General features: G+C 43.5%; 1 protein-coding gene across 2 annotated transcripts; it reads right to left on the bottom strand.

Moving 5' to 3' along the window:
• Nucleotides 1–498: 498 nt before the first annotated feature.
• On the bottom strand, nucleotides 499–16818 carry Akr1a1 (aldo-keto reductase family 1 member A1). Of its 2 annotated transcripts, XM_078026172.1 has the most exons (10): nucleotides 16506–16818; nucleotides 13190–13291; nucleotides 6058–6147; nucleotides 3630–3749; nucleotides 3312–3463; nucleotides 2298–2493; nucleotides 1779–1978; nucleotides 1434–1506; nucleotides 1219–1305; nucleotides 499–658 (listed from the first exon to the last, which is right to left on the bottom strand). In XM_078026172.1, the coding sequence occupies exons 3-10, from the start codon at nucleotides 6139–6141 to the stop codon at nucleotides 593–595; spliced, it is 978 nt and encodes a 325-aa protein (XP_077882298.1). In that variant the 5' UTR covers nucleotides 6142–6147; nucleotides 13190–13291; nucleotides 16506–16818; the 3' UTR covers nucleotides 499–592. The 2 variants fall into 2 exon arrangements, with proteins under 2 accessions (XP_077882298.1, XP_005318030.1); XM_005317973.5 differs by lacking the exon at nucleotides 13190–13291 and having other exon boundaries at nucleotides 16506–16815.
• Nucleotides 16819–18550: the final 1732 nt, after the last annotated feature.

The raw sequence follows: 18550 nt of genomic DNA, 5'->3' as shown, positions 1-18550 counted from the left end.
ATCCCCAGCCCTTTTTATTTTTTATTTTGAGTCAGGGTCTCATTCAGTTTCCCAGACTGGCCTCAAACTTGCAATCCTTCTGCCTCAGCTTCCCAAATTGTTGGAATTACAGTGTGTGCCACCACAGTTAGCTTAAACTTCTGAACATACTTTTGGGTTCTTCATATCCCTAAATCTAGGCACTGATCATGGTAGGGAGGTGAGAATTCAAGACCTAGGCCCAACATTCCCTTGAAACCACAGGACAAACTCTGCCCACCTCTCAATCCTGAGGTGACAGATTCTGGGCATTTGTGGTAATTCTAAGGAAGAATGCAGTGCTAAAAACTGCCACCAGATGGCACCACCTGTTATGGAATACAGCTGCCTGCAAATTCCTCCAGTACCAAGAAAGATTCAAGGGCAGGTCACATTCAGCAGCCCTAGGTCTTGTCAACCCTGAGAGAAACAGCTTCCATCCCAGGCCTGACCACACAAGTAAGTCAAGCAAGCAGTGTGTATGGTCCAATGGTTTTATTAACTCCCTTTTTTTGTGGGGTGGCCGGCAGAACCTCAGTTGGAGAGCTGGAAGGGACGCCAGGAAACTGTGGTCTCAGTATGGGTCATTAAAGGGATACAAAGAGTGCCCAGCATCTCTTGGGACCCTCTTCCCATCCACCTGGAAAGAGAGACATACAGGTGACTCCAATAGCAAGTGTTGACAATCCTAAGACCCAGGACATTCCCACCTAAACTTTCCTACATAACCTCACCAAGTAAGAAGCCCTACACCAGATGGTAGTGCTTAGGACCCCAGCCACAGTATCACAGCATTCCAGCACCAAACCCATAATAACTGACTTTGTCCCTAAAGCCTCTGCAATCTCAACTGAGATCAAGTGCCCAGAATTTATTTACTTCCCTATGTACAACTGACTTCAATTCCACCCCAATCCCTTTAATGAAGTCCAGAATGCTTTCAAGGTTTCTCTGATGTCATTTCACTGAAATGATATAATTTGACTGGCTTGGAGAAGTTAAATAACTTGACATCAGGAAGCCTGGGATTCACAGGCAGTATGCCTTATCCCTCAGCCATAATAAATTTCTGACCTCAAGTAAAACAAGAAATCATTTCATCCAGGACAACAATCCTACTGACAATATCCTGACCCTCCTCCTAAAATTCACTCAAATCTCCCATTCCCTCTGGGACTCTGGGAGGTGATACATCCTTACCGTAATCATGGGCACAATATATCTCCAATTTTTGTTCAGTGTACCTAGCTGTGTCATCTCTTCTGGGCTAAAGGCGAAGTCAAACACCTGGAGGACAGAAAAGGCAGCCTTGTGAATGGAAGTGACGTTCCACAACACTGCCATCTTAGCCAGGCAGAGCTAGGGCCAGAATGTGTCCTGATGAGTAAAAGAAAATAGAACTCATGACCAAGTACCTGGATGTTCTGAAGGATACGAGAAGGAGTGATACTTTTAGGGATGCAGATCACTTTCCGCTGAACCTGCCACCTAAGGTCAGGGATTTTAAAGGTAGATGAGAAAGGCAGATGAGAAACAATATTCAGAAGCATTGTTTTGTCCTCCATGGAATTTTCTCTAAGCTACTAGAGCACCTGAGCCACACTGAAATAGGGAACATGTCTCGGGGGGCCTCCCTCAAGGTCACATATCAATATCACCAGCTTTTCCCACCCATTCAGATAAGGAATCCCTCAACTCTTGCCTCCCAACCTGAGGTCCCCTCCCCTCTCAGAGTCCCATTGCCTAAGTATACCCCGCACCTGAGCAAGATCTGGGCTGGAGATCGGCCATACTTCTCAGCCAGTGCCAGGACCAGTGGTTCCTCAAGCAGGACAGGCTCATCAGGATGGCGCCAAGCACGATCAGAGGAACCCAAAGGACTATAAGCAGTCACCTCCAGGCCACGTGAAAGGCAGTGGGCAATCAGTTCGTTCTGAGCCAAGTATGGATGGCATTCCACCTGAGCCAAGGAACAATCCATCACCATCGGGTGGCCACACCAGCGTGCCTGGCCCCTTCCAGACATGCAGGTCTGGACCAGCTCCCTACTACTCAGCCTACTGTTCTCACCATTTTCCACCAATGATCTCATTCTCAACTAGAGCTTTAATGCCTACCTAGCCCAGAGGACTTTTGAACCAACACTTCTGACAATCTGCCAGCCCTCTCCATTAAGAAGACCCATCACCCCAGAATTGCAAAACAAAAGACCAATCACCTGCTCAATCAAGCTCTGCATACAGAATCTCCTGAATCACTAATCTGCTTGCAGTGCTCACCTGTAAGACAGCTGGGCGCACAGAGGCCATACTGAGTATATCATCAATCTGCCGACTGTTGAAGTTGGATAGGCCCAGAGCTCGTACCAGCCCCTTCGCCACCAGTGCCTCCATAGCCTTCCAGGTCTCCTTGTAGTGGATGGTGTCATAGCGGACAGTCCCATCAGCATTCTTGGGAAAGAGGTTGTCACCCCGTCTAAGTGAGAAACAAACCCCCAGGTGTGGGTACAAATGCCAAGCTTTTGCCCTGGCTACCCATCCAGCCCATCTACATCCCATACCCCTAGCCCAGAGAGGGCAGAGTGCCAAGAATTAGGAATAGCAAGGCTTCTTCACCCTTCTAGATCATGACCCAGGTGTTAAGTCTATATGGAAGGCCCATGCCCCTCCCTCTTTTTCCTAGTCCCAAATTATATTTTCTGTCCTCTGAGAAGTCTTCTTTAATTCCTTCCTCCTCAGAGGATTTTCTGCCCTAGCACAGGGCACAATGCTGATGGGAGACTCTTCTCACAGCTACTGCTGGACTTTCTCAGTAGAAGGGTCAGCACATTTTCTGAATGAATAATGAGGCAGGAGGAACCACTCATGTACTCCCAGAATACACACTGTGTGTTCTCCTTTTCCTGTAGCTAAACTCCCAGCTACTCTACTAGAAAAGGCTAGGATCCCACATAATGCTACACAGTTTGCCAGGCACAGTGGTGTACACCTGTAATCCCATTGACTCAGGAAACTAAGGTAGATGGATTCCAAATTCAAGACGAGCCTCAGCATCTTAGTGAGGCCCTAAGCAACTTCAAAGACCCTGTCTTAAAAAATAAAAAGGAATTGGAGATGTGCTCAGTGGTTAAGCTCTCCTGGTACCAAAAAAGAAAAGGAAAGGTAAAAAAGCTCTTCAGCTTGCCATGCTCAGTGTTTCCAACCTGCTCTGCTACTTTGACTTACAACAGATTACTGACACTACCACAACCAACCCCCAACTTCCAGATGAAGAGTCTGATAAGACTCACTCACTCAAAGGCATAAGGCCAGTGCATCAGGTACAGGTCCAGATACTCCAGCTGAAGGTCAGCCAGTGTCTTCCGGAGGGCAGGCTCCACATCATCAGGGTGATGCTTGGTGTTCCACAGCTTGGATGTCACAAATAGCTCCTCCCGGAGCACCGCCTGGTCCAGAGGCAGAGTCCATAGTGAAAAAAATCCTAGGCAGTTTCACCCACCCTTACCTTTAGGGAAAGAACTAGAAGGAAGCTGATGTTCTCAGGCTGGCTGCAGCTCCAACTTCAGCCTCTGAGTTCTCCCACCCCACCCTCTTGGTAGCCCCAGTCCTCACCTTGCCTGGTCCCACGTCCTCCTTCAGGGCCTCCCCAATCTCAGTCTCGTTGCCATAGATAGCAGCACAGTCAATGTGGCGGTAGCCTACACTAAGGGCATATTTAACGGCTGCTTTTACCTGCCAAGTGAAAGGAACAGAGGTTTCAGCTCTGTTGGTCTGGCCAACAAAGGGTCACTGACAGGGAGCAAGAATATACAAAGACCATTCATGAAGCAGGAATGAGAAGAAAGATGATTCTAATATAGAGAACCAGAAGCTTATTCAGAGGTCCCAAACTCTTTGTCCTACTTCAATCCCGCCAGTCTCCGAGGTTCCTTCCTACTCAGCAAGGACCAGCCAAAAACCAAACAAGAAGTTTCTAGCATCTAACATAATGAAGACTTTAGTAGCCAGACGCAATGACACACACCTGTAATCCCAGTGGTTTGGGAGGCTTAAACTCTAAGCAACTCAGCAAGATCCTATCTCTAAATAAAATATAAAAAAAGGGCTGGGGATATGGCTCAGTGTAAGTGCCCCTGGGTTTAATCCCCAGTACAAAAAAAAAAAAAAAAAAACTTTAGTAAAATATTTTTTAATCAGAAGATATAAAGGCAGAGGACAGATAAAGACACCATAGAGAAAAGTTCCTAATACTAAAATGCTAGTAAAAGAGACATGATATAATAAAAAAAATTCCTAGGCCAAGGTCACACAGGGAGAGACCATCAGGGAATCACATAGACAGAACCACAGCCTAACTCTGGGAGCTCAGGCCAGCAAAAAAGGTGAGGGGTGGGGATATTAAGGAAGGCAGAAAAGTAAGATAGAAGCTGGGCCCACAGCACCCTGATGGGAGAGAAAAGAAATCAGGCATCAAGTAGGAAGATGAGTCAGTCAATCTGTTAAATACCAGACTAAAAAATGTAGCATCAGGGCCAGGGTTGTGGCTCAGTGGTAGAGCGCTTGCCTAACATGCGTGAGGCACTGGGTTAAATCCCTGGCACCACATAAAAATAAACAAATTAAAATAAAGGTATTGTGTCCATCTATAACTAAAAAAAAAATAAAAAGAAATGTGGCAACAGATGCAGAAACAAGAATAACAGGCCCTTGCCACAAAGCACTCAAAGCTCTTGCTGTGGGTTCCTGGCATGGCATTCAAGATTTCTATCTGGGTATAGCTCTTACTACTCAGATGTACTTACCTTAATCTGGACCAGATCCCTGGTGCTCCATGCTCCTACCTGGCCCTGGCTCTAGATTCCACCCTTTCCCTTAACCCAGCTCCTTATCCCTAGGCTGTGTCCAATGCTGGTCTGGAGCACAGGGACTCTGGCTTCAGGGTCCTAGGTAGGCTATGGGATAGAAAGCAAAGGAAAAAGGCAGAGGTCATTCAACCACACCACAAACACAAGCCTATATTCCAGTCAGAAGAGGCTGTTCTTCCAAACTTAATCCCCACACCTGTCTTAACTTGCACTCAGATTTCTAAAAGATAAGGAAGGCACCCTGGAGAAATGCCACCTCCTTGCCCCATGGGACTGAATCTCATAGAGATCAACCCTAAGAAAGCAGGTATCAATTTCTAGTTTCCCCTTGACTGGGAGGGTCTATACAAGAGGTCAGTAAACTATCAATATTTTTCAAGCAGTCCTGGAGCTAGTCAAGAATGGCTATTTTTTATCTATCTATCTACCTAGCTAGCTATACCTTTTTTCTTTTTTGAGATGGGATCTAGCTGTGTTGCCCAGGTTGGCCTCAAACTCATGATCCTTCTGTCTCAGAGTCCCAAACAGCTGGCATTACAGGCATGTACCACCGTGCCTGACTAAAGCTTTTACATTTTTAAACAGTTAGCTATTAAATGGTTATATAAGAATATAATCATCTTCATTTTGAATCTTGCTCAGCAAAATCTACAATATTAACCATTTGGTTCATTAGGAAAAAGTTTGCTGATCCTTGTTCTACACAGTTGACCCAGTAATTATTCTTTAAACCTTGACACTTGCTGTGTGTCCAACTCTGGACTGTACACTAGGGTAGGGCCCAGCCTTTAAGGAAAAGAAGAGGAGAAGATAGGAGACATGGTAACAGCATAAGGTATTAGGAGACATATTAGAACTCATAGCACAGGGCTGGACACAAAGAGGCTACATTTCTCTCATAGCATTCCAGTGCAGATGCAGTTAGATAAAAGTGTGCTTCCTATGCCCTTGGTCCTGCTGGGCCCATATAGTCTCTCCTCTGAGTCAGCTCTGAAAACCAAGGGCTCAGTGTTGTCCCTTTCCCCCTCATCTCTTCTGAATGCCCTCTAGGCTTATCCTCACCAGAAATACAGAGATAGGACTGCTAGAAAAATGAAGGAACCCTCTCCCAAATCCCACTTTTTCCCCCAGCAGAAACTCAACAACTCTCTCTCCTTTTTCCCCCCATCTCTCACCTGGCCGGGATCACTCTTCCATGTGCCTAGACCAATCAGGGGCATCTTCTGCCCAGTGTGCAGGAGGACAAAGGGAGCTGCCATTGCCCCCTGAAACAAAGATAGGAAGAGAATGATGAGTGAGTTAGCACTATTGCTTGGGCATCAGCCATCCACTGGTTAAGAACCCTGCAAAACATGGGTCAGGAGGTGAAGGAGGGGGAAAGGTGTGGGGAACAAACATGTGCTTGTGGCAGTGCACACAGAGGCAGTGGAGACAGTGTACAAAACTAACCAAAGTCAGTATCTCCTACGTAAACACTAACCAGATCACCACTTGGTTATCCTTCCTTGAACTAGGTATTAGGAGACATATTAGGACTATGTTGGCCATATTACAACTAACATAAAAGGTCTATGTTAAAGAGCTCCAAGCTAGGTGCGATGGTGCACATCTGTAAGGCTGGAGGATCACGAGTTCAAAGCCAGCCTCAGCAATAGCAAGGCACTAAGTAGACCTTGTCTACAAGACCCTGTCTCTAAATAAAATACAAAACAGGGCCAGGGATATGGCTCAGTGGTTGAATGCCCCTGAATACAATCAGTACCACCAGTACCAAAAAAAAAAAAAAAGAGCTCCAATATCTAGGGTCAGGGTAGAGCAATTGCCTAGTATGCACAAGACCATGGGTTCAATCCAGCACCACAAAAACAAAAACAGAGATCCAATTCCTAAAAAGAAGCCATGGTGGCTCTCCATAAGCACCAGCCTTGACTAAATAAATCTTAAGCCAGTGTAAAACAAGCAAAAGCAGCCAGGTGTGGTTGTGCACACCTGTAATCCCAGAGATTGGGAAGCTGAGGTAGAGGATCCTACAAGGAAAATATACCACTTACCACTTTTTGGAGGAGAAAATAGGCTAAGAGAAGTGAGGTTATTTGCCCCAAATTAAGAGAAGTAGTAGAACCAAGGATCAAGGGAAGAGCTAATGGAAACAGAAGGTAAACCAAGACCTGTAAAAATATATGCCTCACAAAAGACATGTGTATGATGTGCTATAGAAAAGGAAATGAATTCCATACAGCAAGGACCAAAGAATACTGACACTGATTTCTAAGAATGTGATGGGGGTGCTGGGGTTATGGCTCAGCAGTAGAGCGCTTGCCTAGCATGTGTGAGGCCCTGGGTCGGTCCCCAGCACTACATAAAAATAAATAAAATAAAGGTATTGTGTTCAACTAAAAAATATTTACTTAAAAAAAAGAATGTGATAGGGGCTGGGGTTGTGACTCAGTGGTAAAGTGCTTGCCTAACACATGTGAGGCACTGGGTTCAATCCTCAGCACCACATAAAAGAATAAAGAAATCAAATAAAAAAAGAATATATTTTAGGCACAATGGCACACACCTGTAACCCCAGCATTTTAGGAGGCTGAGGCAGGAGAATCACAAATTCAAAGCCAGACTCAGCCACTTAGCAAGGCCCTGTCTCTAAATAAAATATAAAAAAGCACTGGGGGTGCTGGGGTTGTGGCTCAGTGGTAGAGCGCTCGCTTAGAATGCATGAGGCACTGGGTTCGATCCTCAGTACCATATAAATGTAAAATAAAGATACTGTGCCCACCTAAAAATAAATAAATAAATAGATAGGTAGACAGATAAAAAGCACTGGGGATGTGGCTCAGTGCTTAAGTGCCCCTGGGTTCAATCCCTGGTACAAAAAAAAAAAAAAAAAAAAATACGTTGGACTTTCAAGAGTCAAGAGGGAGGGCTGGGGATGTGGCTCAAGCGGTAGCCCGCTCACCTGGCATGTGTGTGGCCCTGGGTTTGATCCTCAGCACCATGTACAAATAAAGATGTTGTGTATGCCAAAAAAACTAACTAAATAAATAAATATTAAAAAAAAAAATCAAGAGGGAATAGTCTTTCCAAAAAGGTCAAACTGGACCAATGACTTCAATACAGCAGAAAAGAAGTGAACTGGAAATCTAAGAAAACTTCCAATTGGGGCTGGGGATGTGGCTCAAGCGGTAGCGCACTCGCCTGGCATGCATGTAGCCCGGGTTCGATCCTCAGCACCACATAAAATCAAGATGTTGTGTCCGCCAAATACTAAAAAAATAAATATTAAAAAAAAAAATTCTCTCTCTCTCTCACTCTCTCTTTAAAAAAAAAAAATAGTAGTTTAAAAAAAAAACAAAACTTCCAATTGGCCAGGCACAATACTGCAAACCTATAATCCCAACTACTTGGGAGGCTGAGGCAGGATGATGATTACAAATTGGAGGTCAGCCTGGGTATTGTAGCAAAACCCAATGATAGAGCACTTGCCAAGCATTCACAAGACCTTGGGTTCAAACCCAGCATCCAAAAAAAAAAAAAAAAACCAAAAAACTAACCTCACAAAACAAGTAGTTGGAGCATCCTCCTTTAGAAAGCTATGAAAATTAGCCAAACGTTCCAAGAATACTCAGTCAGCAAATATTGAAAGTTCCAGGACTTGAGACACATTTAAATAGGTCCCCTGCCTACCTTTTGTTTATGGTTTGGTGGGAGGGACACATAATATCAGTTTGACAGGTTAAGAGCTTTTTTTTTTTTTTGGTAGTGAGGATTGAACCCAGAGGTACCCAACCACTGAGCCACATCCCCAGCTCTATTTTGTATTTTAATTAGAGACAGGGTCTCACTGAGTTGCTTAATGCCTAGCTTTGAACTCGTGATCCTCCTGCCTCAGCCTCCAGAGCCACTGGGATTATAGGCATGTGCCATTGTACTGGACTGACATATTAAAAGCTTTGACCAAAATCTGCACATAGGTCACAGAAGGACTATAGGAAAGGGTAAACTCATTTAAGATGGCTTCTTGAACATGATACCTTTATCAGTTCTTTTAAAAAGCAGGGTAGGGGCTGGGGATGTGGCTCAAGCGGTAGTGCCTCGCCTGGCATGCGTGCAGCCCGAGTTCGATCCTCAGCACCACATACAAACAAAGATGTTGTGTCTGCCAAAAACTAATAAATAAAATTCTCTCTCTCAAAAAAAAAAAAAAAGCAGGGCAGCTGGGCACTATGTAATCCCAGCAACTAATTTGAGAAGCTGAGGCAAAAGGATTGCTAATTTTGAGGCCAGTTTGAGCAATTTAATAAGATCCTGTCTGAAAAAGTAAAAAGGGCTAAGAATATGGTTTGTAGTAGCACACCCCTGGGTTCAATCCTGATATCACCAAAAAAAAAAAAGAATAAACAGCTAGGTATGATATCTCATGCCTGTAATCCTAGAACCTCTGAAGGCTGAGACAGGAGGATCACAAGTTTAAGGCCAGCCTTAGCAACTTAGTGGGGTCCACTTAGAAATTTAGCAAGACCCGAGACCCTATCTCAAAATAAAAACCTGGGGATACAACTCAGTGGTAAAGTACCCCTGGGTTCTATCCCCAGTACAAGAAAAAAAAAAAAAAAAAAAAAAGAAGGAGTTATTCAAGTGAAAGACAAAGGAAAGAGAATATTCACCCCAGGAATCAATTAAGTAGAAATAACCTTTCCCCTTTATCATATCAGTATCATAAATTTCACCCTCCTGGGGTTGATTTCATTACCAATAATACCATTGTAAATATGACCTTTGTTTCCAAGGTTTTTTTTAATATTTATTTTTTAGGTGTAGATGGACACAACATAATGCCTTTATTTTTTTATGTGGTGCTGAGGATTGAACCGGGGTCCCGCCTGTGCTAGGCGAGCGCTCTACCACTGAGCCACAATCTCAGCCCGTATTTCCAAGTTTTTAAAGACACATAGTAGAACAGGTGATAACAAGTTGTGAATAAAATTGTCTTTCCTAATACTTTAAAAAAATGTTATATACCTTTATTTATTTTTATGTGGTGCTGAGGATCAAGCCCAGTGTCTCACACATGCTAGTCAAGCGCTCTACCACTGAGCTACAACTCCAGTCCCAGTCCCCCTAATACTTTTTTTTTAATATTTACTTTTTTCGTTTTTTTAGGTGGACACAATATCTTTATTATATTTTTATGTGGTGCTGAGGATCGAACCCAGTGCCTCACGCATGCCAGGCGAGTACGCTACCACTTGAGCCACATCTCCAACCCCTCCCTAATACTTTTTTCCTTTTTTTTTTTTTTTGTACCAGGGATTGAACACAGGGCATTTAACTACTGAGTCATATCCTCAACCCTTTTAATTTTTTATTTTGAGACAGGGTCTTGCTAAGTTGATGAGACCAGCTCTGAACTTGTGATCCTCTTTACTTAGCCCCTCCCAAGCCATTGGGATTATAGGCATGTGCCACCACGCCCAGCCTTTCCTGCTACTTCTGACCCAGGAAGAATTTTATAGACTGGCATAACCTGGAAATGGAAATCTTCCCTTTCTGCACAGCAAACCAGGCTGCTGAGGGAAATAATATTTGTAACCAGAACTTATTAGAGACACAAACTTCGCAGCAATCGAGCAAACAGCCTGGACTCCACAGGAGGAATCTGGTGCCAGACTGCCACCAGAGTCTATGTCTGGATTCCTGGGCTTGATGTTCAAACAATAACGTGTTGGCCTCTCCCAGATATCCCAGTACACAAGAGGGCTCTGAAATTATATCTAGGTAGAAGCTTGAACAAAAGCCTGGCCAATCTGGAAAAGGAAAAAGAAACCTGAACCTTCTCCCTTTCTTTTGTAAATGAAACTGAAAACCTAAAGGACTGGAGTATGTATGGCAGGGATCAAAGAAGTAGAAAGGCTTAACCATGATCTGCAAAGAACAAGAGCTCCCAAGGCAGGAATGGAGGGGCTGCAGCGAAAGACAGATCCTTTTCCATATGATAGCAAGTCATCCTCAGCCAGTCTGTGACTTCCAGATCGTCTAAGGCAACTGCTTTTCAACCCAGCCTTGCAATGACAGATTCTAGACTCTGAGCTTGTCAGGAAGTAAGTAACTAGCTAGACCTCTGGCAGCACTCAGACACCCTCATATTGTCTTGAAATGTAAGACAAAATCTGGGTGTGTAGGGAGAGAAGGAAGAAGGAAGTTTCAGGACATAGGCTTTATTATTACCAGCTCAGTGCCCTAGTTCCTTCTTTCTGAGGGTTAGTCTTCCCTTCTCAGAGGAGGGCTCTATAGTTGCTGCCGGGACACAGGGAACTTGGATACACAGGACTGGGGAAGCAATATTTATATTTTTTCTGGCTATGTAGGCCTTTCCTCCACTTTCTACAAGTGATGTCTCTCAGGGTTTTGTCCCCAATCCATTTTTCACTCTTTACTCAAGTTCATGTCTTCACTTATCACTTTATGTCCTGAATCTTCCCACCCTAGTTCTGTATATTTAGCTCCCTCTGGTCTCTCCACCAGCATGTCCCATTCATGTCCACTCATCTAAAACTATGCTCAACAAATCCAGCAGCAAAGCAACAAAGAAGCAGTTCAGGTTCTAAGACTGCACAGACCTGGATTTGAAGATTGGCTCCACTATTTTCAAAAAGAAACTATATCTAAAGTACTTTGCACAGTGCCTGACCCATTCCCTTCTTTCTGTATAGTCTATTTCACCAGGGACCCTAGACCTGGATAACAAGTGTTAAAGAAAACTAAATATATTCTTAGTATTATCATGGGGACTTTAGGGCTGGGGATGTGGCTCAAGCGGTAGTGCGCTCGCCTGGCATGCGTGCGGCCTGGGTTCGATCCTTAGCACCACATACAAACAAAGATGTTGTGTCCGCTGAAAACCAAAAAATAAATATTAAAAAAATTCAAAAAAAAATCATGGGGACTTTAAAAGTCATTTATGGCTGGGCACAGTGGCGTATGCCTATAATTCTACTGACTGGGAAAGTTGAGTCAGGAGGATCACAAGTCCAAGGCCAGCTCCAGCAACTTAGTGAGGCACTAGGCAACTTAATAAAAAGCTGTCTTAAAATAAAAAATAGCACAGGCGCAGCAGTGCACTCCTATAATCCCTGTGGCTCAGGAGGCTGAGACAAGAAGATCTCGAGTTCAAAGCCAGCCTCAACAAAAAGCAAGGCACTAGAGCTAGGTAGTGGCTCAGTAATACAGCATTTGCTTAACAAGCATGAGGCACTGGGTTCAATTCCAAGCACCACATAAACAAACTAAATAAACAAAATGAAGGTATTGTGTCCATGTACAACTTAAAAAAAATAAATAAATAAGGCCCTAGGCAAGTCAGTGAGACCCTCTCTCTAAATAAAATACAAAATACGGCTGGGGATATGGCTCAATGGTAGAGTGCCCAGGTTCAATCCCTGGTCCCCACAAAAAATAAAATTAAAAATAAAAAGGTTTGGGGTATAACTCAGTGGTAAAGGGCCTCTGGGTTCAATCCCTAGTACCCCCCTCCAAAACCAAAAAAGTCATCTAACGCTGAGTATGGTGTTGCACACCTGTTACCCCATGGACACAGGCAAGAGTATCTCAAGTTTGAGGCCAGCAGGGCAACTTAAGGAGACCCTGTCTCAAAATTAAAAAAATAACAAAAGGGCTAGGAATGTAGCTCAGTGGTAGAACACTTGCCTTTAATGTGAAAAGCCTTGATCCCATGGGGTGGAGGAGGGAGGGGATGCTGGGGATATAGCTCAGTGGTAGAGGACTTCTCTAATATATTTGAAGCCCTGGGTTTGATCCTACCACCACCAAAATAAAATAAAATAAAATAAAATAAACTGGGTAAAAGGATATGTAGATTCCTATATATTATTTTTTAATCCCCAGTCCAGAAAAGGACTGCGGATTTTATTTTTATTAAAAATTTAAAAATTGAGGGCTGGGGATGTGGCTCAAGCGGTAGCATGCTCGCCTGGCATGCATGCGGCCTGGGTTCGATCCTCAGCACCACATACAAAACAAAGATGTGTCCGCCGAGAACTAAAAAAATATATATATATATTAAAATTCTCTCTCTCTCTCTCTCTCGTTAAAAAATAATAATAATAATAAAATAAAGAATGTCAGCATTGGCCTCTATATTAAAAAAATTTTTAAATTGAGGGGTTGGTGCTGTGGCTCTGTGTTACAGCACTTGCCTAGCATCTGTGAGGCACCTCAGCACTACATAAATAAATAAAATAAAGGTATTGTGGGGCTGGGATTGTGGCTCAGCGGTAGAGCGCTTACCTGGCATGGGCAGACCGGGTTCAATACTCAGCACCACATAAAATAAAGGCATTGTGTTGTGTCCATATACAAAAAAAACAAAATCCTCCCGTCTCCTTTCTCCTAAAAAAAAAAAAAATACTTAAAAAAAAAGGTATTGTGTACATCTACAACTAAAAAATGTATTTAAAAATTAAAAAAAAAATTGAGACAGGGTCTTGGTAAGTTGCTGAGGATCATGTTAAATTTCTGAGTCTAGCCTTGAACTTTTGATCCTCCTGTCTCAGCCTCCCAAACCTCTGGGCACTGGGTTATAGGCCTGCACCACCATGCCTGGCTCTCTGTATTATTTATTTATTAATTTATTTTTGGCGGTGCTGAGGATTAAACCCAGGGCCTTAGTGCATGCAAGGCAAGCACTCTATCAACTGAGCTATAGCCCCAGCCTTCTCTGTATTATTTCTTACAACTGCTTATAAATCTACAATTACCTTAAAGTCTGCTTAAAAATAAAAAATAAAAAAAAAGTTGGGATAGGAGTAAAGCTGAATGTTAGAGTACTTGCCTAGCAAGTGAGAGACCCTGGGTTTATTCTCCAAATCTGCAAATAAAAAAGCTATGTACAGAAAGTATTTGCAGTTCTTTTGAGGCATTTCTAAGTATTATCAGGTTATGGTTTTGATAGGTAGTTGAGGAGGGAAGCACATCTTTTCTACTTCTAAAGAAACCAGCTTGGGGCTGGGGATGTGGCTCAAGCAGTAATGTGCTCGCCTGGCATGCGCTGGGCGCCAGGTTCGATCCTCAGCACCACATAAAATAAAAAGATGCTGTGTCCACCCAAAACTGAAAAATAAATATTAAAAAATTCTCTCTCAGGGCTGGGGATGTGGCTCAAGCGGTAGCGAGCTCGCCTGGCATGCGTGCGGCCTGAGTTCGATCCTCAGCACCACATACCAACAAAGATGTTGTGTCCGCCGAGAACTAAAAAATAAATATTAAAATTCTCTCTCTCTCTCTCTCTCACTCTCTCTTAAAAAAAAATAAATGTATATTTCCTTTGGTTACTAATGTGGTTAAACATTTAAAAAAAAATTCTCTCTCTCTTTAAAAAAAAAAAAAAAATCTATAAATATAAAGAAGCCAGCTTGGAAAACTACCTTAAATATGTAAGGTTAGCCCAGATTTGTTCTGCTTGGTTGGGTTAAAAGAATCCTGTTAATACTTGTAAATATAAAAAGAGATAATAGGGCTAGGGATTATAGCTCAGTTGGTAGAGTGCTTGGCTCATATGAACAAGGCCCTGGGTTCTAATCCCCAGCACCACACACACACACACACAAAAAAAAAAAAAAAAAAAGACAGATAATAAGTGTTCTAAAATATAATATTAAGAAAATAGTGTACAGAAATCTACATACCCTTTTACCCAGGTTGTTTTTTGTTTTTATTAGACTGCAATACACCATATGCATTTTATTTCTTTTCTTTTTTGCAGTGCTGGGGATCAAACTCAGGGCCTCAAGCATGCAGGCAAGGCCTTTGCACTGAGCTGTATCTCCAGTCCCAAAGAATTATTATTATTATTATTTAAGATGGGAGTCTTACTATGTTGCCCAGGGCAGTCTACAACTGATGAACTTAAGTTGATCCTCCCACCCCAGCCTTCCATGTAGCTGGGCACTGCTTGTATATGTGTTAATGTCTATAAAAAGAAAAATTTAAAAATATATACTTTTGACTGAGAATGTAGCTCAGTGGTAGAGCTGTTACCTAGAATGTACAAGGCCCTGAGTCAATTCCTAGTACCCCACTCAAATTATAATAAATATGTGTTTGTGTTTACTTCCTAAATCTTTCTCTAGTCCATCCACATCTATCTCCATTTCCACTGACCTAACCCTGATCACCATCATCCCTTACCTAATCCAGGTATTTCTCTGCTTCCAGCGTGGCCCCTTAACCACAACCCATTCACCAAATCCAACCAAGAGACTCCCAGACTCAAACTCTTCAGCAGTTCTCCCCTTCCCCCAGGGATAAAGTTCAGACTTTTTCAAAACCTGGGTCCCACCAGGAATGGTGGCACATGCCCTAATCCCAGCAACTCTGGAGGCTCAGGCAGGAGGATCTCAAGTCTGAGGCCAGCCTCAACAACTAAGCAACTTAGTAACTCAAAAAATTAAGGGCTGGGGGTGTGGCTCAGTGGCAAAGTACCTCTGAGTTAAATATCCAGTAATCCCCCCAAAAAGGAAAGAAAGAAACCTGGCTCCCACCTTCCTAATTTCTCTACCTCTTCATTTCAGCCTCTGTAAAATCAGCATCATTTACCTGACTCCAGGCCTCTGCACATTTTCCCTTCCCAAACCTCACCCTGGCTAACTATTGCTCATCCTTTAGCTAGCACTTTAATTTCTGGCTCCTCCCAGAAATTCACTAATCACTTGCTTTTGTGTGTATGCACATAGCAGCATCTTTTAGATTTTAGATTACAGAACGGTTTCCCCCACAACCCTGAGTCGTCTGTCCACCCTTACTACACAAATAGAGGCTAATGGGAGACAATGGAATTTGGTTAGGGGTGGGGCATTTAAAGAAGTCACTATCTCCCTCATCTTCTTTTCTTCTTGAGAAACCTATAAAGAATCATCTTTGGAGAATATTAAAGTATTTTACTTATTTATTTTTTTATTTTTTGATACTGGGGATGGAAACCAGGGCCTCGCGCATGCACCTTACCACTATCATGGAGAAAAAAAAAAAAAACAGGCCTGATGGCCTGATAAGAATTGTGGAGACTTTTCTGCAGAGGTCCTGCAACCTTGAGTATGGGTAGTCTGAACGCAAAAGTTAATTAATAATGGGCCCATCCTGTGATGGGTCAGATCCGATTCTAACTTTAACAGGGCTCTAGAGAAACAGAACATGTTCCAGCTATCCCAGACACAAGGCGAGGGCTTAAGTAAGGGAGTTCCCCGTTCCCCTTCCCACCACTTCAAAGAAAGCATCCCTGCGTCTCCGCAGGAATGCAAGAGCACCTGAAAAAACCTTGTAGGTGAATAACAAAAAGAAGATGGCAACTAAATTTTTCATGTGCTGGACGCTTTCAAAATTTTTTCTCAATTCTCTCGATATGCTGATATGCCTACTCATTTTGCCGCCGAGGAAACAAAAGTTCAGAGAAACGGGGGTTATTCCAGATCTCAGAGAATAAGAGGAACTCAAATCCGAAACTAAACCTCATGGCTCCCCACTCAATCCCGGGAGCGGGCCCGAGGTCCTGAAGGATCGAGACTACCTCCTCTGGAAGAAGGATGGGCCAACAGCAGGAGAAACTCACCTTGGCGCAAGCACACAGTGTGAACACAACAGCGTGGCCTGAGCTTGGTGCTGCACCCCTCTAGGGACCCAAAGGCCTCGGCTTAAGTCTGGCAGTGAAAAGGAAGCTCCGCCCAGAGGGAGGGGCAGAGGCCGGGCAGCCCAGATCACGCGCAAAGTGGATCCGCCCTCCACTTCCCGGGGAAGTTGCTGAGGAGGATGGAGGCCAGAGCTGGGAGGCTGCACGTGTCCTGTACGGTGCTGGAAGTCTGACTGGCAGGAACTCGGACTCTCCCTCCACCGCGAGGGTTTGGGAAGCAACAAGCTCAGTGTTGCCTGCGCTCCGGCCACGTGGGTGGTCCTGGGGGCCGGCCGTGCCTCTGGCTGGCCCACAGTGCACCGCGGGCCTCTTCTCTTGGCCGCCCCGCCCTGGCCCCCCTCGGCAGGATTGGCCTGGCAGTATTCCCAGAGTTCAGCAAATTTGACCCTGTTATTAGTTCAGGCAAACTGAGGCCCGGAGCAGCTACACCACAAAGGTTGACCAGAATGCCACACCGCATACTCCCTCCTGATCTCTCCTCTCCCTTTTTTTTTTTTTTTATAGTTGTAGGCGGATAACCATGCCTTTATTTTATTTATTTTTATATGGTGTTGAGGATAGAACACAGTGCTTCATATGTGCTAGGCAAGCTGTCTACCACTGAGCTACAGCCCCAGCCCCGGTTCCTTAACTCTTTAAGCGTTAACCCTGGCACTTTATCTGCCAGGCACTGTGCTAAAGACAGGAAGTATGATTCTGCCGAATCCTCAAAATAACTTGATACAGGAATTCCTTTTTTTTTTTTTTTTTTTAAGACTGTTATCCAAGTCGGCTTCACACCTAAGTTGGCTTCACACTTCTGGCTCAGTGATCCTTCTGCCCCAGCCACCCGAGTTAACTGGAACTACCGACATATGCCACAGCCCCTAGCTTATTTTTACTTTGTATAAGCCTTTTTATATTGTAGTATAGCATATATACAGAAAAATTGCATAAATCTGAAATGCATATAGCTCTGATAGTTTGCAATGTTACTACAGTCTAGATGAAGTTACAGATGTCACCTACCAGTAGCCTGTGAGGGAAAGTGTGAATGATTCATTTCACAAATTAAACTAAGCAAGGTTAAAATTGTTTCTAACTTGCCCATATTCACACAGCTATTAAATTACAGATTAGAGACTTTGTTCCTTTGGTCTAAGAGGTGTCTTGTATTTAGGTTTTATTCTGTGGCAAGGGTGGGCAATAGGAAGTGTTGTCCCAAGTGAAGCGTTTTTTTGTTATTCCTTGTTTCCCCCTCCCCCACCCCTACTCCCTGGATGCCTCTCCATTTCTCCAGACCAGTTATTCCCCAACAGTACCAGACATTCAATTTATCACAATTATCCTAATACATAAATTCCTACTTGTGGTAACAGAATTCAGGATCCCCTAAATACATCTTACCCCAGAAAACTTTCCCTCAAAAGACATATACCATGTACACCGTTTTCTGCAAATGATGGTGGATTTTCCCCCCTGCTAGTTTTTTTAAACTTCCCAGTCACCCTAGTCTAACTTCTTAAAAGTCTGAGGTGCAATACATAAGTGACCTTGCTGTCTGATGAGTTGCTGAGTCATTGCTGTAACCTAGCCTCCTCCTTCCTCAACTCTGGGGCTTCTGCTCTTGATTCTTGGTACAGGAATTGTTACAGGCGAAGTGCAACCTATTCCTTCTCCATCAGTTTGTTTTTTTGTTTGTTTGTTTGTTTTGATTTTTTTGTTTGTTTTTTGGTTGTTTCATTTTCTTTTGTTGGTTTTTTGGACAAATTGAAGGTGTATTGTTTTTTAAAACTCATCTGCTTTGGAACACATCACTTCTTTCATAGTCATCCTCCCATTTTACAAGATACGCCCCTCAGCCAGTGACCTGTGTTGCTTCAGTGTAAAAATCTTGAGGCTACTAAAAAAGTCATATGGGGTGCTACACACCTGTGATGTCAGCAACTCAAGAGACTGAATCAGGAGGATTGCAAGTTCAAGACCAG

This window comes from Ictidomys tridecemlineatus, chromosome 11 (genome assembly GCF_052094955.1).
Source record: "Ictidomys tridecemlineatus isolate mIctTri1 chromosome 11, mIctTri1.hap1, whole genome shotgun sequence".
NCBI lineage: Eukaryota > Metazoa > Chordata > Mammalia > Rodentia > Sciuridae > Ictidomys > Ictidomys tridecemlineatus.
Note: the sequence above shows the minus strand (reverse complement) of the source record. Positions and strands in the feature narration are given on the sequence as shown.

Excerpts from the sequence above, each read along its gene's own strand:
- Akr1a1 (XM_078026172.1), bottom strand. The coding sequence starts at position 6,141 with ATGGCAGCTCCCTTTGTCCTCCTGCACACTGGGCAGAAGATGCCCCTG. Across the intron at positions 3,750-6,057 it reads GGAAGAGTGATCCCGGCCAG|GTAAAAGCAGCCGTTAAATA; the intron begins GTGAGAGATGGG and ends TTCACTTGGCAG. Across the intron at positions 2,494-3,311 it reads CACTGGCCTTATGCCTTTGA|ACGGGGTGACAACCTCTTTC; the intron begins GTGAGTGAGTCT and ends TTTCTCACTTAG.